A 27,805-nucleotide genomic window follows, 5' to 3' on the forward strand; every position below is an offset into this window, starting at 1 on the left:
AAATGCAGCTTCCCTGTCTCCTCTGCAGACCCTCCCTCAAATCCGAGCCCCTGTGTGAGGCCTGGGCCTCTGTATTTACTAACTTGCACTCCTGGGTGGAGCCGGTGCACACTGAGGCTGCTCTGTAGGGAACAGAAGGGCCAAAGCTCCAAGCCCTGGAAGATGCCTCCGTGCCCTGCATTTGAGCTTAAGGGAGACCCCCTGAGGGTTCTGCAACCAACCTTGGGCGGGAAGGGGAGGCCACAAAGTAAAACCAGTATGGCCCTCCCTACACCTCTGGCAGTGTCTGAGTATCACAGAAACACAAGAGGAGCCTGTTTGGGTTGGTCCATTTTATTAAGATATCCAATCGATTTCTTAAGTTATCTGTTAACCAGAAAGTATCACCATGGGGAGAAAAGACACTATCTGTGAAGATATACAAAAATATATTGGTCATTTTGCCTCTACTGGACATGCGCTCCAGGCCACCTTCCATGCCTCCGTGGAGGGAGGTGAAGCCCAGGTACACCTCCACCCCTGGGAGGAGTTACAGGGACAGCCCATGACTCTGAGTCCATCACAACTGAGGGAGGGGGCCCAGCAGAGCCTCTGGGGTACTTGCTCTGGGCCCCCTTCAGCTGCTGGGCAGCCCAGCCTAGGGGCTTCTCCCAGCCTGTTCTGGGGAGCACAAGGCCTGTTTATCCTTTGTCCTCTTTTCATGACCCATATACTTCAGGGCGAGCCTACAGCATCGAGGAGGTGACAGGTTCAGGTCCTTTACCACTTGTTGTGGAATCCATCTAGTCCCATGGCAGGAGACAGCCCTCCCCCGAGTGTGATGGCACAGCCTGCCCGTCCAGGTCCAGATTCGGCCTTAACGCAGTGAGCAGCCAGCACTGCTGACCACCCAGGCCGGCTCCATGGGGCCTGACACAGAGGCCTTGGCATGGCGGGACACGAGTCCTGCAGGCACCGCTCGGGCAGGGAGGAGCAGAAGGCCCCACAGCTGGGCCACGGCTGTTAAAGCTCAGAGCCTTGCTCTGATGGGCTACACCGAAAGCGTCTACACTGGAGACCCGGTTCACTGGGATAGCTAAGGCTTGAGGTGTTGCCTAGGCCACCAGCCCTCACAACATAACTACCATGAGCCCCCGGCTTCAGCGTCCAGCCCTGGTCTCGCACCATCATGCTGTACGTCCTGGTAAGGCCTGTTCTGGAGGAATGGGGGGGGGGGGGTCTGGGTGGCAGAGGTCTCTACAGTCTGCAGCAGGCCCCCCAGCCAAGGTTACGTGGGCATACACCGCGGACACACACCTGCTCCTCTCCCTCACGCTGAGGCCTGGAGCCACCACAGGGCTCACGGTCCACCTCCCCGTCCCTGTAGTCTCCAGTCAGGACTCACACTGCCTTTACTCTTTCACATGCTAATAAAATAGATGCATTTATTGAGTCCCTGCTTGGGTCGGGGTGGCCTTGTCCCTTGCTAGTCCCTGGCCATGTGGCCCCTTGTCCCCTCCCACCCCCAGGGGCCGATCCCACCCTGTTAGAGCACCTCAGTGCCCAGGAGGCAGGGGCTGGGGTCCTCACACAGTGCCAGCTGCACACTGGAGGCAAACCAGTGGCTGGGCTGGCCGAGGCTGCAGTGCAGGGTGGTCCGGAAAGTGCTCCTGGCGTGCTTGGGGAAGATGATGGTGGTGCTCCGGAAGCGCAGGGCACGTGGCCGGGGCTCCAGGGTCAGCTGGCTGCGGTAGCTCCGCCATGTGCAGTTGGGCGCAGCTGTGATGGTCTCACTGTAGGCCGTGACGGTGGGCACAGGGGCGCAGAAGACATTGTCACAGAAGTGCTTCTCTGAGGCATACTTGACTTCAGAGTTGCAGCTGGAGAGGGAAGAAGGCAGCAGAGAGGTGAAGTCACCCCAAGATTAGGGCTGCAGCGCCATGCACGTGGGAAGGGGCCTCAGCGGGCTTGTGCGTGCTGGCCTGTGGCTTCAGAAACGTCAAGGTCCAGAAGGGCAAAGGAAGCTTAAAGGACTGTTCCGGCTTAGAGACAAAAGGGGCACGACACCTCTTGGGGAATGACTCGTGTCCCCCACAAAAGACACTTTCACATCCCCATCGACGTTCCTGAGGGTGTGAACCCGTCTGTTACCACCTTTAACCACGCTTGTCTTAGTGAAGGTGAGGCTCCCGTGGCTGGGAGGCTCTACACCGAGTCAGGGTGGGCATGCAACCCCAGGACCAGAAACCTCACAGGCAGAGGAAATCCTGACAAGGGTGCAGGAGGAGAAACCGAGGCACCCCAAAGACGGCAGCAGGCTAGCACCACTGTGCTACAGGACTCCAGAGAAAGCATGGCCTGTCGAGACCCGGATTTTTGACTTCTAGCCCATAAAACATAACCTGTAGAAATTTATTGTCTTTTAAGGCCACCAATTTGTGTGCTATTTGTCACAGCAGCCAGGAAAGGAAGAGACAAGTAAATGCAATGCATGATCTTGGATTGGAAAAAAAATATCCCAAAAGACATTACTGAAACAGGTGGTGAAATTTGAATATCAAGTGTGGATGGTGTTTCAACATCAGATTTCCTGATTTTGACAACTGTACTGTCAGTACGTGAGAGACTACCGCTGTCCTCAGGAAATGTACACTGAAACTATTTAGGGGTTAAGGAGGTATCAGCAACTACCCTCAGATGATTCAGAAGAAACTCTGTCTACCTATATAGAAAGAGACAGGATGCAAACACGAACTGACTGAGCAAAATAAACAACTGAGGAAACTGAGTAATGGGCACAGAGGTGCCCTTATACTCCTTGCAACTTTTCTCTAAGTTAGAAATTATATGAAAACTAATTTCCCAAAGAATCACTGCCCCACAGCCTGCTGCAGACTGGGAAAGTCAGGGATGCTCTCATCCCCAGGAACAGTGGAGGACGGGGGACAGTTCTGATCCAGCTGTTGGCCAGCAAAAGCAGACGTCTGGGTCCCACAGCACTTTCCAGTCAGGCGCCTGCTATCACTTCCACCTGCCTTAAAAGCACAAGGGGCAGAGGGCTGAAAAATAACTTGCCTCTGTAGGTCCATGGGAAATAGGCTGCTCAAGGACACCACCTGCTGGGCAGGGTAGGAAAGTGCAGTCTTGGGAAGCTACTTTCTTGACCCTTTTCTTAGGTCCTTTGGAATTGGTCTGTGTCCCCTGCATGAGACTCTGGCCCTGGAAAGTACTGACCAGCCAAGTGCCAAAGATAAGCTTTAATAGAAATCAAATTAACAGCAAAATCTTAGACAAGAGAGGGAAACTGTTCTTCAGGACAATCTCATTAAGATAATCAGATGTCCAGCAACAACAACAACAACAAAAAGCTATATTAAGAAACAAAATATTGCTCAGTCAAAGGAACAAATTAAAAAGAGGAGATACAGAATTTGGAACTAATCAAAGATGTTCAAATAAGTCTTCTAAACCAATTCAACAGGAAGGGAAATATGGCTAAAGAGATAAAGGATATTAAGACAGTACGTGAGCATACAGAGATAAAGGATATTAAGACAGTACGTGAGCATACAGAAGAATTTGAAAGCGTGCAAAGAAAATTAACAGATCTTCTGACACTGGAATGCACAACAGATGAGAGTGAAAATATTCTAGAGGCATACAGCAGCAGATTTAGACAGGCAGAAAAAAGGATCAGTGACCTAACTCAGAACATCTGAAATCGAAAAGAACAGATGAAGAACGGGAAAATTCGGGCAGGGGCTCAGGGAACTGAATGACAGCATGAAAGACACAAACGTGTGTGACGGACGTCCCAGGAGGAGAAGGAGAAAGGGGCTGTGGCAATTAGAAGCTGAATGGACTCCCGAACATCATATTCTTCCAAAGACTCCGTTCCTGTGGGTGTAGACCTACTGTGCGTGGGAACTCTTGATTAGGTTACTTCAGCTGAGGCGTGCCCCAGGTGAGTGTTAATCGTCTTACTGGAGTCCTTTATAAGAGGATGAAATTCAGAAGTCACAGAGGATGAGAGACACAAACAGGAAGCCACCGAAGTAGGAACTAGAAGAAAATCTGGAAGAGAAGGGAGAGACCAGCAGATGCTGCCATGTGTGACAGAAGAATCCAAGATCCCAAGTAGCCTGTCTTCAAGAGGCAGGTATCATCCTGATGACACCTTGATTTGGACATTTTCACAGCCTTAGAACTATAAACTTGTAAGGTAATAAATTCCCATTGTTAAAAGCCAACCCACTTTATGTATGTGCATTTTAGCAGCTTTAGCAAACTAGAACAGATTTTTGTACCAGAAGAGTGGGGTGCTGCTTTGCAAATACCAAAAATGCTGGAATAGCTTTAATAAATGGGTAAGGGGAAGATTCAGGGAGAATTGTGAAGTGTTTGATAAAAAAGGCCTAGACTGCTTTAAAGAGATTGTTGATAACAATATGGATGCTAAAGGTACTTCCTCAGATAGATCACTGCCAACTGGAATAAAGGCAATTGTTCTTTTAAAGTGGCAGAGAACTTGACAAAATTGAGTCCTGACGTTGGATGCAAGGCAGAATTTGAAAGTGATAAGCTTGGATATTTAGCTGAGGAGATTTCCAAACTGAATGTGGAAAGTACAGCCTGGGTTCTCGTAGCAGCTTATACTAAAACGTGAGAGGAGAGGGGTAAAGCTGAGAACTGAACTCCTAGGCACAAAGAAACCAGAAGGCGATGGTTTGGAAAATTCTGAGCTTTGAGAAAGCGAGTCCCCAGAGAACAGGGCTCCAGGTGAGGAGGTACCGTACATGGAGCCATCAGCTGTGTCCACGGGAGTCAGGCCTGCAGACGCGGTTGTCCGGGAAGGACCTGCTGAGGATCCTACTGTCTGATGGCTGCAAGCCCTACGGACAGCTCGTAAAACCAGCACATTTTTTTGTGTGAGATCTGTATGAAGAAACCACTGCTGGCCCGACGAAAAAGAGCAGATTGAAGGAAAAGGGATTTCAGGAGCAGAACCAGGAAGGCTGAGGAACAAAGATAACTCGGTTGAAGAGAGCCGCCTCACCCATGTATGAAGAAAGGGTGAGCTTGACCCAGAGCTTGCAGAGGGTGGCCATCCACCCTGTTGTTCAGGAGGACGGCTGCCATCCCCCAGTGTTCAGAGAGGGTGGGGCTCATTCCCCAAGGAGTGGGGAGAGTCTGGCCACCACGCAGTGTTCTGAGGGGGCTGTGCCCTGGGGATTGCAGAGACTTTGGCAACCATCCCTCCGCTTGACGAAGGTGAAGCCAAGAGCATGGACAATGGACAAAGCCTTAGGAAGGGTGGGGGTGCTGCTCCACGGAGCCTGGAGGATAAGACTTCACACTACAGATGACTCTCAGACTGCAGAAATCTAATGGAGGATGCAGGGTTTCAGGACTATTTGGAAACTGTGATTCCGGTTTTTCTTCCGATTTCTCCCTATGGCAGTGGGAATGTTTACTCCATGAATGTTCCTCCTTTGTATACTGGAAGCAGATAACTTGTTCAGAGTTTCACAGGTCCTCAGGCAGAGGGAACTGTGCCCCAGGACAGATCACACCCATAATGGATTTTGGTGAGACTTTATACTTAATATTGTTACTGAATTGATGTGAGGCTTTTGGGATACTGTAATGGAATGAATGTATTTTGGATATGTAAAGAACATGTCTTTTGAGGGTCTAGAAGGTAGAGTGCGATGGTTTGAAGGTTTATGGACCCCAGAAAATCATATTCTTAAAGCTCATCCATTCCTGCGACTATAGGGTTATTACTGTAGGTGAGATTTTCTGATGAAGTTACTTCAGTTGGGGCACGCTCCAGGTGGGTCTCAATCTTCTTACTCGAGTCCTTTATAAGAGGATGAACTTCAGAGAAAGAGAGAGAACCACAGAGACAGGAAGTCACTGAAGCACAAGCAAGCAATCTGGACGAGAAGGACGAGACCAGTGGAGGCCGCCATATGCCTTGCCATGTGACAGACGAGGAGTCCCCATCACTGGCAGCCTGCTGTCAGGAAGCAGGTATCATCTGGATTTGGACATTTTCATAGCCTCAGAATATAAGCTTGTATACTAATATATTCCCACTGTTAACAACTAGCCCATTTTATGTTATCTGCATTTCAGCAGTTTTAGCAAAGTAAAAAGGAAAGAAAGGATATTCAAGGAAATAATGGCCGAAAATTTCCCTACTCTTATGAAGGACATAAGGATACGAGTCCCAGGAGGAGTACAACCTATTTCTAACAGAATAAACCCTAACAGACTCACTCCAAAACACAAAACTACTCAGAATGCCAAATGCCAAAGACAGAGAATCCTGAAAGCAAGAGAAAAGCAATGCATCACTTATAAGGAAACCACAATAAGATTATGTGCCAATTTCTCATCAGAAACTATGGAGGTGAGAAGGCAGTGCTACAATATATTTAATGTACTGAAAAAGAAAAACTGCCAGCCAGAAATTGTCTGGGAAAACTGTCCTTCAAAAATGAGGGAGAAGATGTCATCAAGATGACAACATGAGACATTCTTTGAAAAAACGTCTCCAGAGAGTCAGCGAAAAGACAAATCTCATGTGCTAAGAACTGTAGAGAAGGACTCCACACATGCTGTATCGAAGAAGGAGCACAATATCAGGGAGGAGACTAGCGTCCTGAACTGGCTAGTCCCTTTCCTTACCCTCACTCGGTCCCACACAGCTTGGAAGTGCTCAGAGGCAGTGGCCCAGATCCCTCCCACCTCCCACTGGGCAACAGACCATAACGCCACTCACAGGGCCCCAAGTCCCCAGAGGCCCAGGGCAGAACCCAAGTGCGGCCTGCAGAAGGGCCTGCAGGGATCAGAGGGGGAGAAAGTGCTCCTGAGGAACTTGAAAATGGAGGACAGCAAAGGAGCAGCACCACCTACTTTTCACCCAAAAGCAGAGAACAGCCAGGCATAACCTGTCTGAATCCACTGCTTAGGGATCCAGGGACCAGAGGAAGAGAGTAAAGCATACAGGTAAGTGTGAGACAAAAAGACTGAGAACCGCTGTCAGAGACTGTAAGTAATTCCATCCGCAGCGCCTGATACACATCCCCACCCTTGAAAGCAGCAGCAGCAGGTGGCCCCACCCTTTCCCAAGGACGCTGTGGAAGTCCTCTGCCCAGGCATGGGGGGGGGGGCAGCCTAATGCTGAGCCCAAACTGCCCAACGTGTGTACGCATCGTGGGTAAACCAGAAGGAGAAGAGAAGGGAAAAGGGCCAGGAAGAATAGTTGAAGAAATAATAGCTGGAAAGCTCCCAACCCTTATAAAAGCTATAAACATGCAAATCCAATAAGCCCAACGTACTCCAAACAGAATAAATCCGAACAGACTCACTCCAAGACAGATACAAATCAGACTGTCAGATGCCAAAGAGAAAGAAAATTCTGAAAGCAGCAAAAGAAAAGTGATCCACCACACACAAGGGAAGCCAAAGAAGACCAAATACTGATTCCTCATCAGAAAGTGTGGAGGCGAGATGGCAGTGGTATGATATATTTAGGGTACTGAAAGAGAAAAATTGTCTGGCAAGAATTCTCTATCTAGCAAAGCTATCCTTCAAAAATGAGGGACAGTTTAAAATATTCACAGGTAAACAGAAGCTGAGACAATTCATGAACAGGGGACGTGCCCTAGGAGAAATACTAAAGGGAGCCCTGCCAGCTGAAACGAAATGACAGGAGAGGCCTGAAGGAGAGTAGAGAAATGAAGATTACCAGTAAAGGGAACTAAAAGGATGAAAAGAGAGGAAAAAATAGATCTGACAAATAAAAGCCCAAAGATAAAATGGTTGACATAAGTACTGCTTTTATAGTAATAACACTTAATGCTAATGGATTAAACTCCCCAATCAAAAGAGATTAGCAGAATGCATTTTAAAATGTGATTCATTTATATACTGTTTACAGTAGACTTGTAGTAGTTCCAAAGATTACTAAACATAAGTTAAAGAATGGAAAAAAACTGCTCAATGTAAGCATTAACAAAAGAAAAAGAAGTGGGGGTAGCTATACTTTATATCAGCCCAAACAGACTTTAAATGCAAAAATGTTATTAAGAGAGAAAGGACATTATATACTTTTAGAAGGGTCAATTCACCAAGGAAAAAATAATAAATATCTGTGGACCTAAATAAAGTGCCCCAAACGACATGAGGCAAACACTGGCAAATCTGAAGGAAGTCATAGGCGTCTCTACAACAGTATTGGAGGACTTCATAGCACCACGCTCTTCAGTAGACAAAACATCTAAACAGAAGGTCAATAAGGAAACAGAAGAAATGAACCAGACCTAACAGACACACTGCCATCCCAAAACAGCAGGATATACATTCTCCTCAAGTGCTCACAGATTCTTCTCCAGTACAGATTCCACGCTGGGGCACATAACAAGTCTTGATGCATTTTAAAAGATTAAAATTGTACAAAATACTTTCTCTGATCATAATGGAATAGAGCTGAAAAACAATAAAGGCAGAGATCAGGAAAATTCACAAATACATAAGGTTCAACAACACCCTAATCTATGGGTCTGCAAGACAAACCAGTAAATGAGACAAATGAAAACGAGAACATTTAAAGACGTATGGGAGACTTCGGGAAGACGGCCAAAAAGCGTGGCTCAAAATTAGCCCTGCTCCATGGAAAAGTTAGAGAAGGGACAGGAGGGCAACTGAGGCAGCAATTCGGGAGTGTGGCTGACCTGGGAGAGCCTTCTGCACCACATGGGGCTGCCCTGGTTGCAGAGGCCAAGAACTGAGAGGCAGAAGTCTGGGGCCTGGTACCGAGGTGCGGAGCCCACGGAGGCTCTCGGATAGGAGCCGGGGACAAGGAAGTAAGCTAGGCCATGTTCCTTGGGCACGCTACCCTCACCAGCGCAGCCCTGTGACCAGTGACTCACCCCACACCCCACACACCTGAACCCCATCACCCTCTCCCATTCCCCATCCTCCATGCGCCCCCACCCCACCAGCCACCAGTGCACATACCTGCCCCACCCCCCCACCCCAAGTGCAGCCCATCCCACCTCTTCTGCACCCCTCCGGAGCACTCCCTCCCCCTCCCTGATCCCTGCAGGCTGTTACCAGCCCATAAAGGCAGCGGGCACTAACTTCCATACCTAAGCTACCCCACCCCCCTACCCATAGTGTCATACAACTTCACTCTGCACCGCCTGAGCTCTGCGCATCCCTTTATGGCACTCCCAGGCCCATACATGCACACAGGCCCCCAATCACGTCATTCAGCTCTGGGAACCACACTTTACAGCAGTCCTAGAACCGCACGTGTGCACAGCACTCAGCCTCACTTCCCAGGTCTGGGAAAGTGCTGACCTGTGCAGCTGGGTCAGATTTGCCCCGAATCCATTAAGGTGTAACGCCAACCTGCTGCCACAGCTCCATGCATGCACACGAAGGGTCCTGTGCACACCAGGGTTACGCCCCCAGACCGGTGCACCCACACAGCTACATCCTCTCTGGCTGCTGGGCGCCCACGTTCACCAGCATCAGCATAACATCCCCAACCTGCACCTACATCTGCTCTGAAGCAAATCATCACACTGAGTGCTCCACCCCGTGCCCTGCTCCCTGCTGTACAATCATCCTGCAAACACAAGGCCTTAGACTACTGAAAGAAATCAACTCCCAAAGTAAATCAATCAAGATACTTACAAGCGACAAAGACAGCAGAAGATCACTAAGCATATCACAATGCAGACAGATATAGCCCTGCCTAATGGTCAGATTAAAACCCCAGAGGAGACACAGACGTTGGAACTAATCAAAGATCTTCATACAACTCTACTTAAGAAAGTTGTATGAGTGTGACAGCAAATGACATAAAGGACATCAAGAAGACAGTAGAAGAGCATAAAGAGGAATTTGAAAGAATAAATAGAAAAATGGCGGAAATCAAAGAGATTAAAGACTGTTACCAAATAAAAAACATACTAGAGGCACACAACACCAGATCTGAAGAGACAGAAGAAAGAATAAATGATATAGAGGACAGAATGATTGGCTTTGAAGACTCAAAACAGCTAATGGCAAAAAGGACAGAAAAAACTGAATGGGAACTCAGGGAAATGACAGGCAAAACAAAGCACACAAATATAAGAATCACTGGTGTCCCAGAAGGAGAAGAGAGGAGTTAAAGGGCCAGGAAGAGTAGTTGAGGATATAACAGGGGAAAACTTTCCAACCCTCATAAAGGATATAAATATACAAGTCAAAGAAGCCCAATGAACTCCAAACATAACAAATCCAAACAGACCTTCCCTGAGGCACATACTAATCAGTCTGTCAAATGTTGAAGAGAAGCAGAAAATCCTGCAAGCGGCAAGAGAAAACAATGTACTACATACAAGGGAAATGAGTCAGTAGTCTGACTTCAGACTATTCAACTGGAGGCGAGCAGGCAGTGGTATGATATATTCAAGATCCTGAAAGAGAAAGACTTCCAGCCAAGAATTCTGTACCCGGCCAAATTGTCTTTCAAAACTGAGGGAGAGATTAAGGTTTTCACAGACAAAGAAGCTGAAAGAATTTGTCAACAAGAGACCAGTCCTACAAGAAATACTAAAGAGAGTTCTGCCAGCTGAAAAAAAAAAGACAGGAGAGGGAGGTCTGGAGAAGGGCAGAGAAGTGAAGAGTACCACTAAGGGTAATTTAAATGATACAAAGAAAAAGAGGGAAAAGAATATATAGATCTGACAAATAAAAAAAGATAAGATGGTGGAATCAAGAAATACTTTTTCAGTAATAACTTTGAATGTCAATAGATTAAATTTACCAATTAAAAGATACAGGTTGGCAGAATGGATTAAGAAACACAATCCAGCTATATGCTGCTTACAAGAGATTCGTCTTAGACACAAGGATATAAACAGACTGAAAGTGAAAGGGCGGAAAAAAATCTTTCACGCAAGTTGTAACCAAAAAAAGCAGGAGTAGCTATACTAATATCAGACAAAATAGACTTTAAATGTAAAGACATCATAAGAGACAAAGGAGACTATATACCAATTAAAGGGTCAGTTCACCAAGAAGATATAACAATCATAAATGTTTGTGCTCCCAATCAAGGCACTCCAAAGTACATGAGATGGACACTGGCAAAACTGAAGAGAGCAATAGATGTTTCAACAATAACAGTAGGAGACTTCAATACACCACTCTCCTCTATAGATTGAACAAGCAGACAGAAGATCAACAAGGAAACAGAAGTTAAATAACTTGATAAATGAATTAGACACAACAGATATATATAGGTCATTGCACCCCAAAGCACAAGGTTATACATTCTTCTCTAGTGTTCATGGAACATTCTCTAGAATAGATCATATGCTGGGGCACAAAACAGGTCTTTATATATTTAAAAACATCGAAATTATTCAAAGCACTTTCTCTGATCACATTCAGATGAAGCTGCATCTCAATAACCACTAAAGAACGAGAACATTCACAAATATATGGAGATTAAATAACCGAGTCTGTACCAGTCGGTCAAAGAATAAACTGTGAGAGAAATCAGTAGCTATCTGGAGATGAATGAAAATGAGAATACAACGTATCAGAACTTATGGGATGCGGCAAAGGCTGTGCTGTGAGGGAAATTTATTGCCCTAAATGCCTATATTAAAAAACAAGAAGAGCAAAAATTGAGGACTTAACAGCACACCTGGAGGAACTTGAGAAAGAACAGCAAACTAACCCCAAAGGATGGTTCAACACAAGAAAATCAATTCATATAATACAGCACATTAACAAATCCAAGGGGTAAAATACACAGGATCATACTGACAAAGATAAAACATGTGACAAATTCCAGCATCCTTTCTTAATAAAAACACTTTGAAAGGTAGGAATAGAAGGCAGCTTCCTCCACATGATAAAGGGCAGTCTGACAAGCCCACCGGTAACATCATACTCAATGGTGAGAGACCCCTTTAAGATTGGAAACAAGACAAGGATGTCCACCATCACCACTGTTATTCAACATTATGCTAGATGTTCCAGCTAGAGCAATAAGGCAAGAAAAAGAAATGAAAAGCATCCAAATTGGAAAGGAAGAAGTAAACTTTCACTATTTACAGATAACATGATCATGTATATAGATCATACTGAAAACTCTAAGACAAAGCTACTAAGAGTTAATAAACAAGTTCAGCAAAGTGGCAGGATATAAGATCAGCATGCGAAAATCAGAATGTTTCTATATACTATTAATGAGCAATCTAAGGAGGAAATCAAAAAATTTCTTTTTACAGTAGCAACTAAAAGAATCAAATATCTAGGAATAAGTTCAACCAACAATACAGACATGTATTCAGAAAACTACACAACATTGCTAAAAGAAATCAAAGAAGACCTAAATAAATTGAGGGACTTTCCGTGTTCATGAACTGGAAGATTAAATATAATCAAGATGCTACTCTATCCAAATGGAAAAGCTAATCATCAAATTTATTTGGAAGGGCAAAGGACCCCAGATATCCAAAAATATCTTGAAAAAGAAGAAGAAAGTTGGAGGACTCACGCTGCCTGACTTTAAAGCATAATACAAAGTTACAGCATGGCACTGGTAGACTTGATCAATGGAACCAACAGACCCACATATTTATGGTCAACTGATTTTTGATAAGGCAGCCAAGTTCACTCAACTGAGACAGTACAGTTTCTATAACAGATGGTGTTGAGAGAACTTGGATAAGTACATCCAAAAAATTGTATGTTGAAGATGGTACCATGATAAAAAAATTATAAAACTCAGAATATCTCACCACAATCAGTGAAGCCTAATGTAAACCATAGACTTTAGTCAATAATATAATTATAGTAATACTGGCTCATCAGCTCTAGCAGGTAAGCCACATTAATGCAAAAGGTTAATAATAGGGAAATCTATGAGTAGGGGAAAGTATAAGGGAACTCAGTACTGTGTTTATGATTTCTCTGTAAACTGCTCTAAAAAGTTTCTTAAATAACACGAAAAGCTCCAGGTAGGCAGGAATCTGAGCTGAAATACACCGCTGTGTCACCACAGATGGTCCGTAAACACCTGTGGCAAGAGGAAAAGCTCCCGAGAGTCAAGGTGTCCCTCACCCACTGCTGCTGGGGGCTCTGATAATATACCTTTGGTTAGCATTTGTATCAGGTAAACAGTACATTTTAGCAGCAAAAATTTAAAGGAGACCCATCTGTGTCCTGGGACTAGGTACAGAGCTGGTGGGGGCCAGAGGCAGTGGGACGGAGACAGATCCACTCTGCGGGCCCCGTGGACTTGCGGGCCAGACCCACACAGCCCTCAGCACCACCCCGGGGATCCCCAGTAGCCCTCCCCTCAAGGAAGGCTCCCTCTAACAACAGGCTCCGTGGGGTCTTCTGAAATCTCAAACCCAGACCCAGGTGTGGGACAATGGGGACCAACACCACCTCCCACCCCCGTCACACCAAGCACAGAGCACCTTAGGAAAACAGTGGAAAAGGGGGCCCACGTTGCCTGTATGGTTTGATTACAGATACTAGGAACCTGGCAGGACAAGGAGGAGGGTGCTGTGTTAGGGGAGGAAAGTGGTTTTGGTGACCACTTCCCAAACGTTCCTAGCCTGTGAGGCTGGATTTAAAATAACCGTCAGCCAATTGGGAGAGAAGAAAGTAATTGGGGCAATAGATGAATGTAAGCTGGGGGGCAGGAGGTAGAGGAGGGCCCCTGGAGTGTGGGTGTCTTAGCATCAGTCTTTTCTCTAGCTATGAGGGGGGCACCCCATTGGGACACAACACCAGAGGAGCTGGTCCCCTACCCCGACCCACCCTAACCCACCCCCACTTACCGGATTTCATGGGGGGGTTCTGGGTTCACCTCGATGCTCTCCCCAAAGAACACTGGCAGCATCCGGGGCCTCATCTCGGGGGTGGGGGGATTCCGGGGCAGGACACGGGGCTGCAGAGAGGGTCACAGATGCAGGGTTATGTGGCTCTTTGGCAACGTGGCCTCAGCTCCCTACTGGGCCCAAGAGGGCATCGACACTCTTCCAGGCCAGGCTCAGTACCCACGGGCCTGCCCCCCAGTTCCCAGACATCTCAAGAAGGAGACAGGGTAACAGCCTCGCTACAAACCCCAAACAACAGCGAGCCCTCTTGGGAAGCCCCTGACCCCAAGCCCTAGAGAAAGGCCTCCCAGACCTTCTTGTTGCAGCTCAAGACGGAGGCAACCCCCAGAAGGGTAGAAAGACCCTGGGACATCTGTATCTGTGACACGTGCCGGAAGACACACAGATGGGAGGTGATCAGATCACAGAGGAGCAAAGGAAGTCAGTTGAGGGCCAGTATCCTCAGGATGGAGAGTATGGGTGCCAGTATGGCCTGTCCAGCATCTCCTTAGTGACAATGCATGGCACAGCCAAGGGCCTGTGACTCAAATTGGACTGTTGAGAACCTTACCCAGGTTTTCTACCAGAGCTATGGAGACAGCCACCCTGAGATGGCCATGCGTGTAGAGGACCAGCCGGTGGCTACAGATGGCTACTACTCAGGGAGAACTAATTCAGAGATGAAGCAATACTGAGGGAAGCAGGGCAAAAAGTAGGTAAAAGAGCAAGTCCTGCCAACATGACTTGAATGCCTGGATCGAGCCAAGCCTAAAGCTAACACAGGAGTCTTCCGTCGTGAGCAAGAGCAAATTCATTCTGTGGCTTAAGACAATTTGAGTTACTTTTCTATCACTCGCAACAGGAAGGGTCTCAAGGTGGGAACAGAGAATTCTATGATAAAAATGCTTCCTCAGAAAAGAGCCCCTTCAAATCCTCCCTCAGCCGAACTCACGGGAAGTTATTTCTCTGGTCTGTCCCCCCAATTCCATTTCTACTCCTTATGGAAATACAGTCAGGTGCCGCCCCCAGCCCCCCTCTCAGGGAGGTATCCCAGGTGCCCCACCTACCCCCTGCCCCACCTGTCCCCCCAGCCCAGGCCACTGCCCGCTTTGCCCCAAGCCAATTCACAAATACAGATCTCCTACTCCTGCCCAGCCCCAAGCCAACATGGGCAACATCCATCTCCCTGGTTCCGGGCCTTTCCCAGGGACTGCCCCTCCCGAGCACAGCCTCATGGCCCTCCCCACTACCCAGAAAGTCCCTCTATCTACCTGAGAGTCCTTCAGTGACACTAAGCCCAAGGGAGGGTCTAGAAAAGCAGGTGTTTTGAAGAAGAAATCAGGAATTTCTCTAAAAGCTTTTAGAAGAGCTGTTAGCAGTTTTACTGGGATTCTGCTGGCAACTTTGCCCCATAACTCACTCCATTTCTTTAATCAGAATCCTTCTGACGCAGCTCCATACCAGGACTTGAAATGGGGGCTCTCGCAGGTCCGCAAACTCTACCCTAGCTCTTTCTCCTATCTCTCTCTGATTATTCAATGGCCAGTGTGGGAGCCGTTAATACCAACTGACCATCAAGTAGTTCCAGTTAAAGGTGGCAGCTTCTGTCAGCCTCAGACACCTGGCACCTTGACAAACACAATGTCCTGCTTTGACATCCTGGCCAAATCACGACATGTATGTAGTGAGAGCCAAAATGACACTTGAGCTGTTTTAAGCCACCAGGATTCAGTCATGTTTGTTACATAGCATGACCTAACTTATGCTAGTATGGCAGTTGTCGCACACACAGCCCCCTTCCCCGTCCCCCTCTGCTGCAATTACATATCTCCACCTCGAGTGCTCCAGGGACCCAATGCAATAAGCCAGCTTGACCAACACGGCCATGTTTCTTTCATTCAAATCACTGAGCACCTACTATGTGTCAGCACCAGGGCCTGTACTGTTTTACCACAGTGAAGAGAGGTCTCCTCACGCCCTGGAGCGGGCTGCCTATACCATGAAGTAGGTCTCAAATATTCCCACAAACAGACTGCAATTCCAGCTGTGGTGAAGGCTGTCAAGGAAAGGTGGTTGGAGCTCTGGCGGCCTTGATGAGGCCTTTTCACAGGAAACCAGGGAGGGCTTCCTTGTGGAAGCAATGGTTGTGATGTGATCTGAAGGATGAAGGGGGTCAACTGTGGCCCTGAAGGTCATGGGGCCTGCACTTGAGGCATCCTAGAAGCCCAGCCCATTAGGCACGGGGGCCATGTCAGCCCCCAGGCCGCCTCCTGTGCCCTACCTGCTGAGACTGCCGTGCCTCCCTCATACGAACCAGAGGGGACAATCCAAAGGCCACATCCCCAGATGTCACTCAGTCACTGCCCTCTCCACAGCCCCTGCTGTATCTGCATTCCACCCATGCTTCTACTTTAGTTCATCTTTAAAATCAACCCATTTTCCTTTTTACTTCGACACCTACCTCATTGGCCTAAACCAGTCTACCCCTGAAGTCATGGAGTTTCATATAAAACATTCAAATATTCTAGCATTTAGAGAAGGTTCTTGCACACCCTCCTAAACACCTCTTGGTGCCACATCACGCCCCATGTGATGTGATGTGAAAAATTCAGTTCCTCAGTTCACTTGCTATATCTAAGGGCTCAGCAGCCACAGTGGCTAGTAGGAACCATACTGGGCAGTGCAGAGACACTATTTCCCCCAGTGCAGAAACTGGGCAGTGCAGACACCACTTCCCCAGCACAGAAACCGAGCAGTGCAGACACCACTTCCCCAGCACAGAAAGTTCCGGTGGATGGCACTGTTTAGGGGATATTCATCTTACTTGGTTTTCAGAGGGTCCTAACACCCTGCAGTGAGGTTTCAGCCAGCAGACCGGCCTACCATGCTCTCCCATCCACCCAAAATGACAGCACTTCTAGGTCCTTGAGATTGGACAAGCCCCCAAAGCACCCATCACTGGCTCTGCCTCCCCTGGAGCCACTACTCAGGACCCCTGGTGAGTCCTGGCTTTGCTCCCGGCTCATTACCTTGGCCGGGGTCGGGGAGGCACCAGGGTGGGAGGGGACCTGCTGGGGTAGTGTGTAGATGGAAGCCGAGGCTATCACAGCCCGGGGAGGCTGCAGGCTCCCTGAACACTGTGGGTCCTCTCCCTAGGGTAGGGAAATAGCCTCTCTCCTGGGTTCTTTAGCACGGCCAAGGTGAGATGGACCAGCACCCTCCCTCAGGCCCTTGAGAAAGGAACGGAGGAAAGAAGCAAAAACACAAAAATTATCATCAGAATCAGGCTTCTAAGGAAAAGGCTCCATTCCAAGAGTCAAAAAAGTGGTAAGTCCTCCAGGCATGGGGCTCCACTGGCCCCACGAGCCCACCCAGGGTGTGACAGCAGGCCCCCGGGGATTTCTGCCTGGTCTTCCCTCCCTCTAGCCCTTAAGAGTCTGGTTCTCATGACAAAGACTCACTTCTGAAACCCTGGATCTCTTCTGGGTTCCCGCCTCTCAGGCCAAAAAGAGGTCTGCCCACTGTCATTCATTCTCCCGTCTAAGTCATATGCCACCATCCACTTCCCAGCTCCACTGCCCTGCCCTCTCCACACCCCACCTGCCCCAAGTGCTCACGACACTGGCCTCTCTCCCCCACCCCCACCCCCACGTGCTGTTCCACTGCCTAGAACCCTCCTCCCCTACTCCCCTTGGCCAGCTCCTCCTCCTACTTTGGTCTCAGTTTAAATGGCACCTGCTCAGAGAGAACTTCTGTTTTGGAGCAAGACTGAGATGGGAGTTCAGGGATCCGTGAAGGTCACTTACTGGGGGAGCATTTGTCAGCAAAGTAGAATGAGAGTGGCAGGACTGGGCAGGGGATTGTCAAGCAGAGACAGGGTTGCAGTCAGAATAGTTCAGCCTCAGCTCCAGGCCCTCGCTGCTCTCACCTGGATGATGACGACAGCAGCTGCTGGTGCCTTCTGAGCTCTAACTCCACCCAGCACTGCTCTGTGCACTCCACTATAGTTTCATGTAATCCTCACAAACCATCCCATGAGTTCTACCAGCAGCCCTATTTCTCAGGTACTAAAACATGCCCAGAGAAGCCACAGGACTTGCCCAAAGCCACACAGCAAGGAGGAGGCAGGGCTAGGATTTGAACCCTGGAAGTCTGGTTCCCTTAACCATGCCAGCCTGCTGGCGCCCATACCAGTGCGACTGTGTTGCACCTTGTAACCCACCTGGGCTGCCCCACTCAGACCTAGGGTCCCCCTCACAGCTGGTTCATGTCTACACTTCCCAGCACTCCACATACTTCCCACTCAGGCCTCTGATGCTGCTCTCTCAAGACTCTGGGCCGTGATCGCAGGAAACCTCTGTGCCTTGGCTCATGCTATTCCCTATCCTAGAATGTCCTTCCAGTTCTTTTCATTTGGTCCAGAGGCCTCAAGGATCAACTCAGGCATCATCTCCCTGTCCTCTTGGGGTCCCTGGAGTTCCCATCTGCCAGTCTCCATGGATATGACCCCTTTGTGTGTGTCCGTTCTCTCCCCCAACCTCACCCCAGACCACAAGCCCCTTGTGGTTCACAACCTGACGGTCTCATGAATCCCCAGCACATGGTGGGTGCTCAGGAACCATTTAGTCGCTATGGAAAAGACCCAGCCTGAGGCCACGTCCCCTCACAGAGCCTGTGTTGTCGTAAGGCAAGATCTTACACGTGCAAAGTAGCTCTTCCCTCCCTGATCATGGGAGTTCCAAGGTGGCATCAGCCTCTGGACAAGGGGCAGCCACAGCCCCCTCCCCAGTCAGCCACGGTATCTTCAGAACAAGGAACAAACATCACAGGGAGAAAGGACAGAGGCCTAGAGAACGAGAAGAGATTCCCAAAAAGACCCAAGCAGCTTTTCCCAAGGTGACCCTGTCTCTCCCTGGCAGTTACAGGGACCAAAGTGGTCCCACAAGGAGGCAACTATGACTTGCAGGCTGGATGTGGCAGACAGAACAGTCACCCAGAGGTGCCTGGCTCTGCCCCCAGCACCTGTGACTGCTAACCCTGGCATGAGCGACCTCTCAGAATATAAGGAGGTTAGCAATTTGGAGATGAAGATGATATCCTAGATTATCAGATGGACCCGATGAAATCATAAGGGCCCTCAAAAGACAGAAAGAGGCAGAACAGTCAGAGTGGAGGCAGCAGCGCCGCTGGGTGGAGGGAGGGCCCCGGGCCCCAGCATACAGGTAGCCTCTGAAAGCCCAGAAAAGACCAGGGAAAGGGTTCCCTGCCAAGAGTCTCCCGAGGGAAAGCGGCCCAGCTGACATGCCTGTTTTAGAAGTTCTGACCTTCAGAACCGTAAGGGAATAAACCTGCGTTGCCTTAAGCCTCTCGGTTCATGGTCATTTTCTACAGCAGTCCTAGGAGACTAACTCACTGTGGGTCCGAGCAACGGACTTCCCCTCTCTGGCCGCAGCCTCCTCGTCTCTGCCATTAGGGGTGTCAGCACCTGCCTTGTGGGCAGCAATGAGGACAGAATGAGTCAGTACAAGCAGATATGTGACCCAAGGGAGCACGGAATGAAAGGTGGCTTGTCCTGATCCCCCCATGGGGGCCGCCCCGGAGACAGGTACAACTCACACCCTTGGAGTCATGAGACCATGACACTCCTTCCTTCCAGAAGCAAGCTTTCACTTTTTCAGAGGATTGAATCAAAAAGAAAGAAAAGGCAGCAACACCATCTCGGCCTTCTCTGGGCATAGTGGTGGGCTGACACTGACCCGAGCTAGAAAACTGCATGACTAGACAACTGTCTCCCCTGAGAGATATGAAGTATAGCATTCTCCCAAACCCACATGAGGGGCAGAGCCCTGAGTCCACCGCAACAGGCAACCCTGTCTGCGGAGCGCCGACTGTCTGCCAGGCCCTTTATGAGGCATGGCCCCACCCAGCACCTTCCTTGTTCAAAGATAGGGCAGCAGCAGGCACGGGAGGCGATGTGAACGAGGCCACCATCATTCTTGGAGATGTTTCTTCGTCCACCATAGGTGGAAGGGCTGGCAGAAGACAGAGCCAGCCTGCCACTTGTTTTACCATTCCACACGTCCCAGACAAGACGCACAGAAGGGAAGGAACTCCTCTGTAGACAAAAGCACACTTGTCACTGAGCACACACAATTCCTCTAGGCCCACCCAGAATAAAGAGACCACTGAACCCTCCAGAGGTCACGTGACAGCCCCCCAACTGGATCCTCGATGTGAAAACTGCCCCATTCAGGCTGAATCCCACTCCCAACCGGCTGCCAGGCAAGGAGACAAGGCTCAATTCACAGGCCAGGCTGGGAAGCCAGAGCCATGGGCACTGTTTTCCAAATAGCCCCACTGGAAAAACATCTCAAACTTAGACGAAGCTGGAAATGCCTCAAGAGAGCATCAAGAAGCGTGAAAACTGAGGTGTAGGCTGGCATCCGACGGGTCTGGGGGTGGCGGCTCCAGAGTCCCTGCCAAGACCAAAGACTGCTCCCCTGGGCCCCCAGGGCGGAAACGAAGGGCAGACGGTGGTGGCCACAGAGCTGTCCGGAAGCTCAGAGCTGTGTCTTTGTGGCCACAGGATTATTTTACCATCCAAATAACGGTGCCAGCCCTGTGGAATTCAGCCAGCCTGGGGAGCAAGCAAGGAAATCACCTCCCTCAGCCAAGAAAGCACGCTGCTGGCCCCGGGAGGACTTTCCAGCACATCGGAATGGGATGCCTCTGTGAGAGTGGGTCACATTCCGACAGGAGGGTTGGGGAGGGCCGCTGGGGGGGCTCAGGCTGGAGGGGGGCACACAGTAGGGTACACAGAGTAGGCATGCACACCCAGGGGGTCTGCCACTCTCTACCCACTTCACTGGTCACCACGAAGCAGAGAAAGTTTCCCACGAAGCCCAGGTTTGTTTCCACAAGAGCCTGCTAGGAGATTCTAAATCACTTCCCCACTACGCCTCAGTCTGCCTATCTGTAAAACAAGCCAGCTGCCATTTTTGAGGCCATATCCCAAGACAGGGGGACCATCAGGGATGCTTGGGGACGTAGGCTGGCCAGTTTTCTGGGGAGCTCAGTATCTCCTTATAGCCCTGGGATACAGGGAGACAGCAAACAGGTGGTAGGCCACAGGAGCTGAGTGTGGAAGGATAGACACATTATCCCAGACACCGTCCTTCCACTGCTTCTCCGGAGGGATCCACAATTGGTACAAAGACCCCAACTCCCCAGCTCCTGCCAGGAGCCTAGGAGACCCCCCCTTCTAGCCTGGGGAGGCCAAGCTGGCTCCCTGGCCTCTGAAGAAGGCAAAAGAGCTGACTGTGGTGGTGGGGGCAGTGAGGACAGGGTTGCAGAGGGAATAACGATCTGGAGGGCAGCCTGTAGTGATTCATGTGCCTTCCCTAGGAGCCACCAGGATGAGGATAAACACTCACTAGCTGGAAGTAAAAATACACTGCAGTGCTTTGGAGACTCTCCCCCAACCTGGCTGCTGTACAGGACATGGCCCACAGGATGGCGAAGGAAGATAACGGCGCTGTTTACTGGGAGCTTGGTACCACAGGATAATGGGCAAGCCTGCCAAGGGCCCAGCAGGGTGCGATGCACAGGGAGGCTCAGCAGTGTGTATGCACAACTGTGTGTGTGTGTGTGTGTGCACAGCTCAGCTGACACAGGCAGCCCACAGCTGCCATGGCCAGAAGTGTGGGGAGCTGTGAACTTCCTGGAAGGGACAGGCTGCCCATCAATGGGGGAGCAGGTGGCAGGGGATAGGTCCAGAGCCTGGAGCACCCTATTCTGCTCTCTCTTTCTGGAGAGAGCCAGAAACCTTGGTCAGCCCCACACTGGCTCAGGGGATCAGCATCCATGCCACAGCCATACAGGGCCTCAGCAATGGCTTTCTCAAGGCTCCTGGCCTTGCTGACCCGTGACAGCTCTGGATACTCTTGGGTCAAACATCACTGCCTTTGGCATGCATGCATTTGTAATCTGGGACCCAAGTTTATGTGCTGGGCTAAGGGTAACCTTGATCTCAGACGCGAGGAAAATGAAACAGGAAGGGTCATTTAAGCATCAAGGATTCTTAGCCTTCTTATAAAAGGCCTTGGTATTCACAGCAAGTCCTGAGCATCGCAGAGGGGCCTTCCTAAGGGTCGCCACCCTACCCCAACACAGCACACCTGGGAGAGAAAGGAGCATGGCACAACCCTCAGTAGACCCCTGATGGCCAAGCCAATCCCTGAGGGGCCACAAAGCATCATGGGCCCGGTACAGGCTCCAGGTCTGGTGCCCAGAGTAGTGGAACAGTGAGCAAACAGACACAACAGACTCACAGGTTCCCAGCAGGGCTCCAGGACAGGCTTGCTTCCCCCCAACAGGGGCCCCGTCGGGCCCAAGCAAGCAGGGCCTAGAAGGTTCTGCCAGCCAAAAAAGGGGGGAAGGGGAGTGCCAACCCTAGGCACAAACAGCTCTTTGTGGGGGACTGCAGGGCTACGCCCTTCCCCTGAAGACTCAGAATACTGGAGCTGTAGAACGCTCCCCAGAAAGACATTTCACAGGGCCCAGGTGGCCTCTTTAAAGGGACTTGCTTTCTGGACTCAAAGAATAACAAGGCCAGACTTCCTCTTGTGAAGGTCCACTTGGCAGGCAAACACTCCCCAGATCAGATGTCACCTGAGGCGGCAGCAGGGGTCCATGGACCACCTCTGGCCGAGAGGTCTGGAGCTTGGAAGGCAAAAGAGGTGAACATGCTCACACCCACCCTACCCTCGCTGGAGTGGCTGCCAGTCCTGCCTGGGGGCATTGTGCAGGTGAAACAGCAACTGCTCACGCTTTCCAGAGCACCTGCACAGGGCGAGGGCCTATTTGTCCTCTTCTCACATGGAAGCTACACTTCAAACTGAGTTCCCAGACAGGTGAGCCTACCACAGAGACCTGGGGCTGTCAGAGACTTTCCTGAATTCCCGCTGGAGGCAAATTCACCCAGGATTAAGGAGACAAGGGCTGACAGGAGGCGCCAGTGTTCTGGCTTTCCCTCTACACCCTCCTCCCAGCCAGCCCCTCCTGGTTTGCAAATAGGCTCCTCCCTCTCCCCAGCCTGACACACCTGGCTCTTTTCCACCTGAGCTTGCCCAAGCACCTTCACTGGTCAGGACACACCTGTGAGCTGGAAGGTGGCCAAGGGGGGTGGCCCCATCTCCTTGCCATCTATCCACTCATCCATCTATCTGTCCATTCATCGTGGTCCATCTGTTCATCCATCCATGTGTCCATATGTCCATCTATCCATCCTACCTTCCCAACCCCATGCACTAACCCCCTAGCTGCCTTCCCTCTCTTCCCTTATTCTGACACCATCCCAAGTCAGAAAGCAGAAATGAGAACACTCAGGAGCCCTGGGATGACAGCCTGACTGTAAGAAGGGACTGTGCCTGGGGTACTCAGGAAATTTTCAAGGACGGGTCAAAGACACCTGCCCTTGATTCTACTTAGAGCCAGCATATATGGGCATCTCTCAGAATCAGGGTACAGGGAAATGGCTCCTCTTCCTCAGGGAAATCCTCTGGTGTGCCATTCAGAAATATACCCAAGGTATGAGCAACCAGGAGAGATCCAACAGGGACTCCGCAGGATGACTCTGTGTGGTAGGAGCAGTGCAGTGACAGAGCCCAGGGCTAGAACACCCCATCTCTGCATCTGAGAGAGCCCAGATCTGCCTCTTCGTACCACTGTTACCCCATTACCTCCTCATTTCCAGAGACAAGCGACCCATCTGCAGTGGTGGCCGTTCCCTTGAACATGCACCCCAGAGAATGCAGCCTATGATCCTAAATGGCAACAGTGGTCTCCCCGAAGGCAGTAGGTGGGTCAGTTTGTTCCCCCCACTATCCATATGAAGTTGAGGAGGTGGGCGCCTGCCATACACATGCACTCACCCTTCTACTAGCATGCATTCTCCCACGGTGCCATCCAAAATGCCCACCATGCTGCAGGATGGGGTGGAAGGAAGGACAGTAGACACTGCCCCAGACTCAGGTTGACAGTCTAGGTGTCCAGAGGTCCCAGGCATCAGAGACAGCGTCAGTCTTACTCACTGCTGTATTCCTTGCCCAGCCTGGTTTAAATATCTGTGGATGAATGCGGCCGACTGGCAAAGCCCTCCAGGCCCAGTGGGCATCTGCAGCCACTCTTCCTACCACTTGAATCACCCAAGGGAGCCTGGCCCCCCGCCAGCAGACAGGTCTTAAACCCAGAGGGCTACTGTGTGCGTTCCACAAGGGCCTCTTTCTCTCAAGAGTTCTCTGATTTGGGTTTCTGATTGGGGGCAGTGAAACTGAAGGAACTAATGATGCCATTTAGGAAACAAAAATGTTACACTCGCCATATATATATATATATATTTTGGGGGGGGGGGGCAGTACATGGTCTGGGAATCAAATCCAGGTCTCCTGCATGAAAGCCAAGCATTCTACCACTGAGCCACCCATGCACCCACCATACATTTTTAGAAGACCAAATGGAATTTTACTTTCTGCCTCAGCTTAGCCTACAGCTCCCTCATCTGGGCTCTGGCTTCTGACTGCCTCTCCCTCCTCCTCCCCAGCCCCCTCAGCTCCAGCTCGACTGACCTCAAACACGCCCATCTTGTTTCCACTTCAGGACCTTTGCCCTTGTTGTTCTTTTGGACTGGAGTACCCCTTACTCCTGTAACCATACAGTTCACTCCATTTCTTTCAGGTTTCTATTAAGCATCTTCTCCCTGACCACCCTGTAGAAAGTAACTCCACCCCTCAGCTAGTATTTTGTCTTAATGGTCCTGATCAGTACCTGATACCGGGTGCCATATTTAACTTGGCGATTATCTCCCCCACTACCACATTAGCTCCAACAGGGCAGTCTTGTTCACTACTGTGTTCCCGATAGTGCAAAACACTGCATGGCAAATGGTACACACTTCGTGATAAAGGCTGGACAAATGGCTGTTTCCTACATCTGCATTTGGTTTGGGAGTAATCAGGGATGTTCCACCTTTCTCCAGAGAGAGCAAGAAAAACCCACAGTCAAGAGGGGTTCATTCACATCCAGCCTTTTCCCTGAAGCCTTCTACATCCTGGGGCACAATCCTGCAGTCAGCCTGTGCCCAGGTTCCCCGCACCAACAGGGCACTGACTAGAGAAAAGTGCAGGTTATTAAGGCTAAGTGGAGGGAGGGTGACGTCCCCAGTGAAGTGAAGCTTGAACAAATTTAACATGAGTGTGAAGTACAGGTTGTTTGGGAGACCCTGTGAGGGCTGACCCATCAGACAAACTAGTGATGATGAAGTAGCTGGGATCTGGGGACAGTGAGGCTACAGTCCAACAACCCTAAGCCCACCCCCCGGCCAGGAGGCAGCACTAGTGCCAGGGTATCAGAAAAGAGACACCCACTAGGGACAATCCTAGATGAAACCCAGACTCCTATCATCTGACACAATGCTAGGGGGATGCCAGGGGAAACTCAGTCCCTGGGTTGCCACTAGCCTCTTCCCTGGGCATTTGAAACCTTCACTTCCAAGATGTAGGGCAGGTTTCTGCCCCTTTCCCTGGAGACATGGAAGGTCAGAGCCTGATATTTTGCCTTCACCTACACCTAGAAAGCACTCTGGGTGAGTCAGCATTGAGCAGGGTGCTGTTAAACACCAGATAAACCACAGTAACAGGAGCTGGGGGGGGGGGGGGGACAGGGACTGCCTATGCCTTGGTCACCAGTTAGGTGGGCAGGGCCAAAGCTGCCGGCCTGCAGGCTGAGAAGAGGTTGTCCTTAGCACACTTCCTCTACTTTTATTAAAAGTATCATCTAAATCCAGGCAGGTACATAGGAATTTGGGTTTTTAAGGGCAGGGACTGGAGCCAGATTGCCTGGGTTCTCCCTCACTTATCAGCTGGGTGACTATGGGCAATTTACTAAACTTCTCTGTGCCTCAGCTTCCTCCTCAGCAAAACAGGGATAACAACAATGCATACTTCACAGATTTTGCTGTGAAAATCAAATGAGTTGATGCAGGTAAAGGCCTCAGAGAAGTTCCTGGTATGTGATAAGGGCTAAGTGCCAAGTATTATTACTGGCCCCAGGTTTTGCCTTTGAACTTAGAAGATCAGGACAGCACAGTTCCATGTGGGCATCTAGCTTACAGGGAAGGAGAAAATATAAATCTAAGAGAAGAGCCAAGACAAGTTAGCTAGGCAATTCTTGTGCTGGCACTGGTATACTTTGATGGGAGAGACTGGCTGGAAAACCCTCTCTAAGAAAGAGCTCTCCTGTCATCCAAAGAAGAAAGGGCAGGCTGGCTCCCTCGCCCTTTTCTCTCAGCACCATTGCAATTCATTCCCGATGTGTGCAGCTGCAAATACCCACAAACTGCTGAGCCGAGTCTGAGATGCCCCAGCAGGAAAGCTGGCACATTCAAGTTAGGTGCAAACAGCCAGGTCATCCAAATCAACTTGGCTACATATCAGAATCACATGGAGAAAATTTTAAATCCTGATACCCAGGTGGACCCTCAACTAATTAGATGAAACTAACTAGGAAGTAAGAGGCAGCCATGGATGTTTTTTAAGAGATCCAAAGCAAATCCAATGTGCAGCATTTTGGACCCACTACAACAAGAAGCAAAGGTGGCACAAATAAAAGTTCAAGTCATTAGATTTCAAGAGGGGCAAGATTCCTTTCTGCTGGGGAGAGGACTACCCGGCGAGCATTTCCTAGGGCGCCAAGAAAGTGGAGTCACGCTGCAGTTGTGCAAGTACATACACACTGAAAAGATAAGATGCTAAAGCATGCAGAAACACCAGAGTGCAGAGAACAGGCAGGAATGGGGATATGCCACCGAGACTGTTCGAACCTCTGTTCCTCTCAACTTGTCATTTCCTGCTGTCCTGAAGGTGCCCCCTCCTGCCCACATAGCTCCAGCCTGCCACGGGCATCCAGTCTGAGGTCCTACCACCAAACAAGGTCCCTACAGAGCAGTCCCTACGGAGCAAACCCAAATGCTGCGCTAAGGCTGGCAAAGTCTGGCAGGAGACGAAACTCCTGAGAGTTTTCTAACCTGGGTTCCAGCCTTCCCCAGGCACCGCCTCAGCTCCACGTCAACATCCCTCAAATCTCAGGGAGGATGGGTTCCAGTCTGGGTTTGGAATAAATAAACACATATACAAAGCTTTTACGTTGGCACGCGTGGCTGAGGGCAGCAAACCAGGAACCGAGTCAGGTACGGCACTGGGACCAGGGTTGGGATGTCGGCAAGCTTCAACCTCCTCTCCTGGTCCAAGCCCACCTAGTGAACAGGGAACTTCTTTGAGAATTTCAGACCCTGCCCTTTACCCCCTACACACTCAAACCCCCTTCTACTGCTAACAGTAAGGCAAACCACTCCACAGAGGGGCGGATGGTGAGGGAGGAGACTCTAGATCCCGGGATCAAGCCGGATCCCATCTAGGGTGCTACCGCCCCCACCTAGGGAGCTTGACTGTCCCTGCGACACTTTCTTGGCTGGTAAGGAAGCAAATGAGCCTAGCCCCGGCTTAGGAACTATTTCTGGGGGCGCGGTGCGCGCCAACCGTCACCCCACCCGCTGGCCCCTGGGCCCCTCTTTGCGTGAAGACGTGTCCTTACCGTTCTGGCCTCACCGACCCGGGGGGCCTCCGAAGAGGCGCCGGCGCCCCCAGCGCGGGCGTCGAGGATGCCCGGTGCCAGGGAGTAGAAGGGCGGGCTGGGGCTGGGGCTGGGGGGCAGCCCGGAGTCGGGGCTGTCCAACAAGCCCTCCTGGCTCTTCTCCTTGAGGCCCTCCTCCATGCCCTGCAGATGCAGGTGGCCCACCATGTCTGGGGGGGGCGGGCCGCGGGCCCCCGGCTCCGCGGGCTCCTCCACCGCGCTCGGCG

General features: G+C 50.2%; 1 protein-coding gene across 1 annotated transcript; it reads right to left on the minus strand.

Moving 5' to 3' along the window:
- Positions 1-317: 317 nt before the first annotated feature.
- Positions 318-27,805, minus strand: RFLNA (refilin A). Its single transcript, XM_077159593.1, has 3 exons — positions 27,540-27,805; positions 13,854-13,963; positions 318-1,859 (listed from the first exon to the last, which is right to left on the minus strand). The coding sequence occupies exons 1-3, from the start codon at positions 27,744-27,746 to the stop codon at positions 1,526-1,528; spliced, it is 651 nt and encodes a 216-aa protein (XP_077015708.1). The 5' UTR covers positions 27,747-27,805; the 3' UTR covers positions 318-1,525.

This window comes from Tamandua tetradactyla, chromosome 5 (assembly GCF_023851605.1).
Source record: "Tamandua tetradactyla isolate mTamTet1 chromosome 5, mTamTet1.pri, whole genome shotgun sequence".
NCBI classification, from domain to species: domain Eukaryota; kingdom Metazoa; phylum Chordata; class Mammalia; order Pilosa; family Myrmecophagidae; genus Tamandua; species Tamandua tetradactyla.

What these genes read in the sequence shown, in the direction of transcription:
- RFLNA (XM_077159593.1), bottom strand. Translation starts at nt 27,746, where the DNA reads ATGGTGGGCCACCTGCATCTGCAGGGCATGGAGGAGGGCCTCAAGGAG. An exon ending in GGGTCGGTGAGGCCAGAACG is followed by an intron (nt 13,964 to 27,539) that starts GTAAGGACACGT and finishes CCCTCTCTGCAG; the next exon opens with CCCCGTGTCCTGCCCCGGAA. An exon ending in GAACCCCCCCATGAAATCCG is followed by an intron (nt 1,860 to 13,853) that starts GTAAGTGGGGGT and finishes TTCCCTCTCCAG; the next exon opens with CTGCAACTCTGAAGTCAAGT.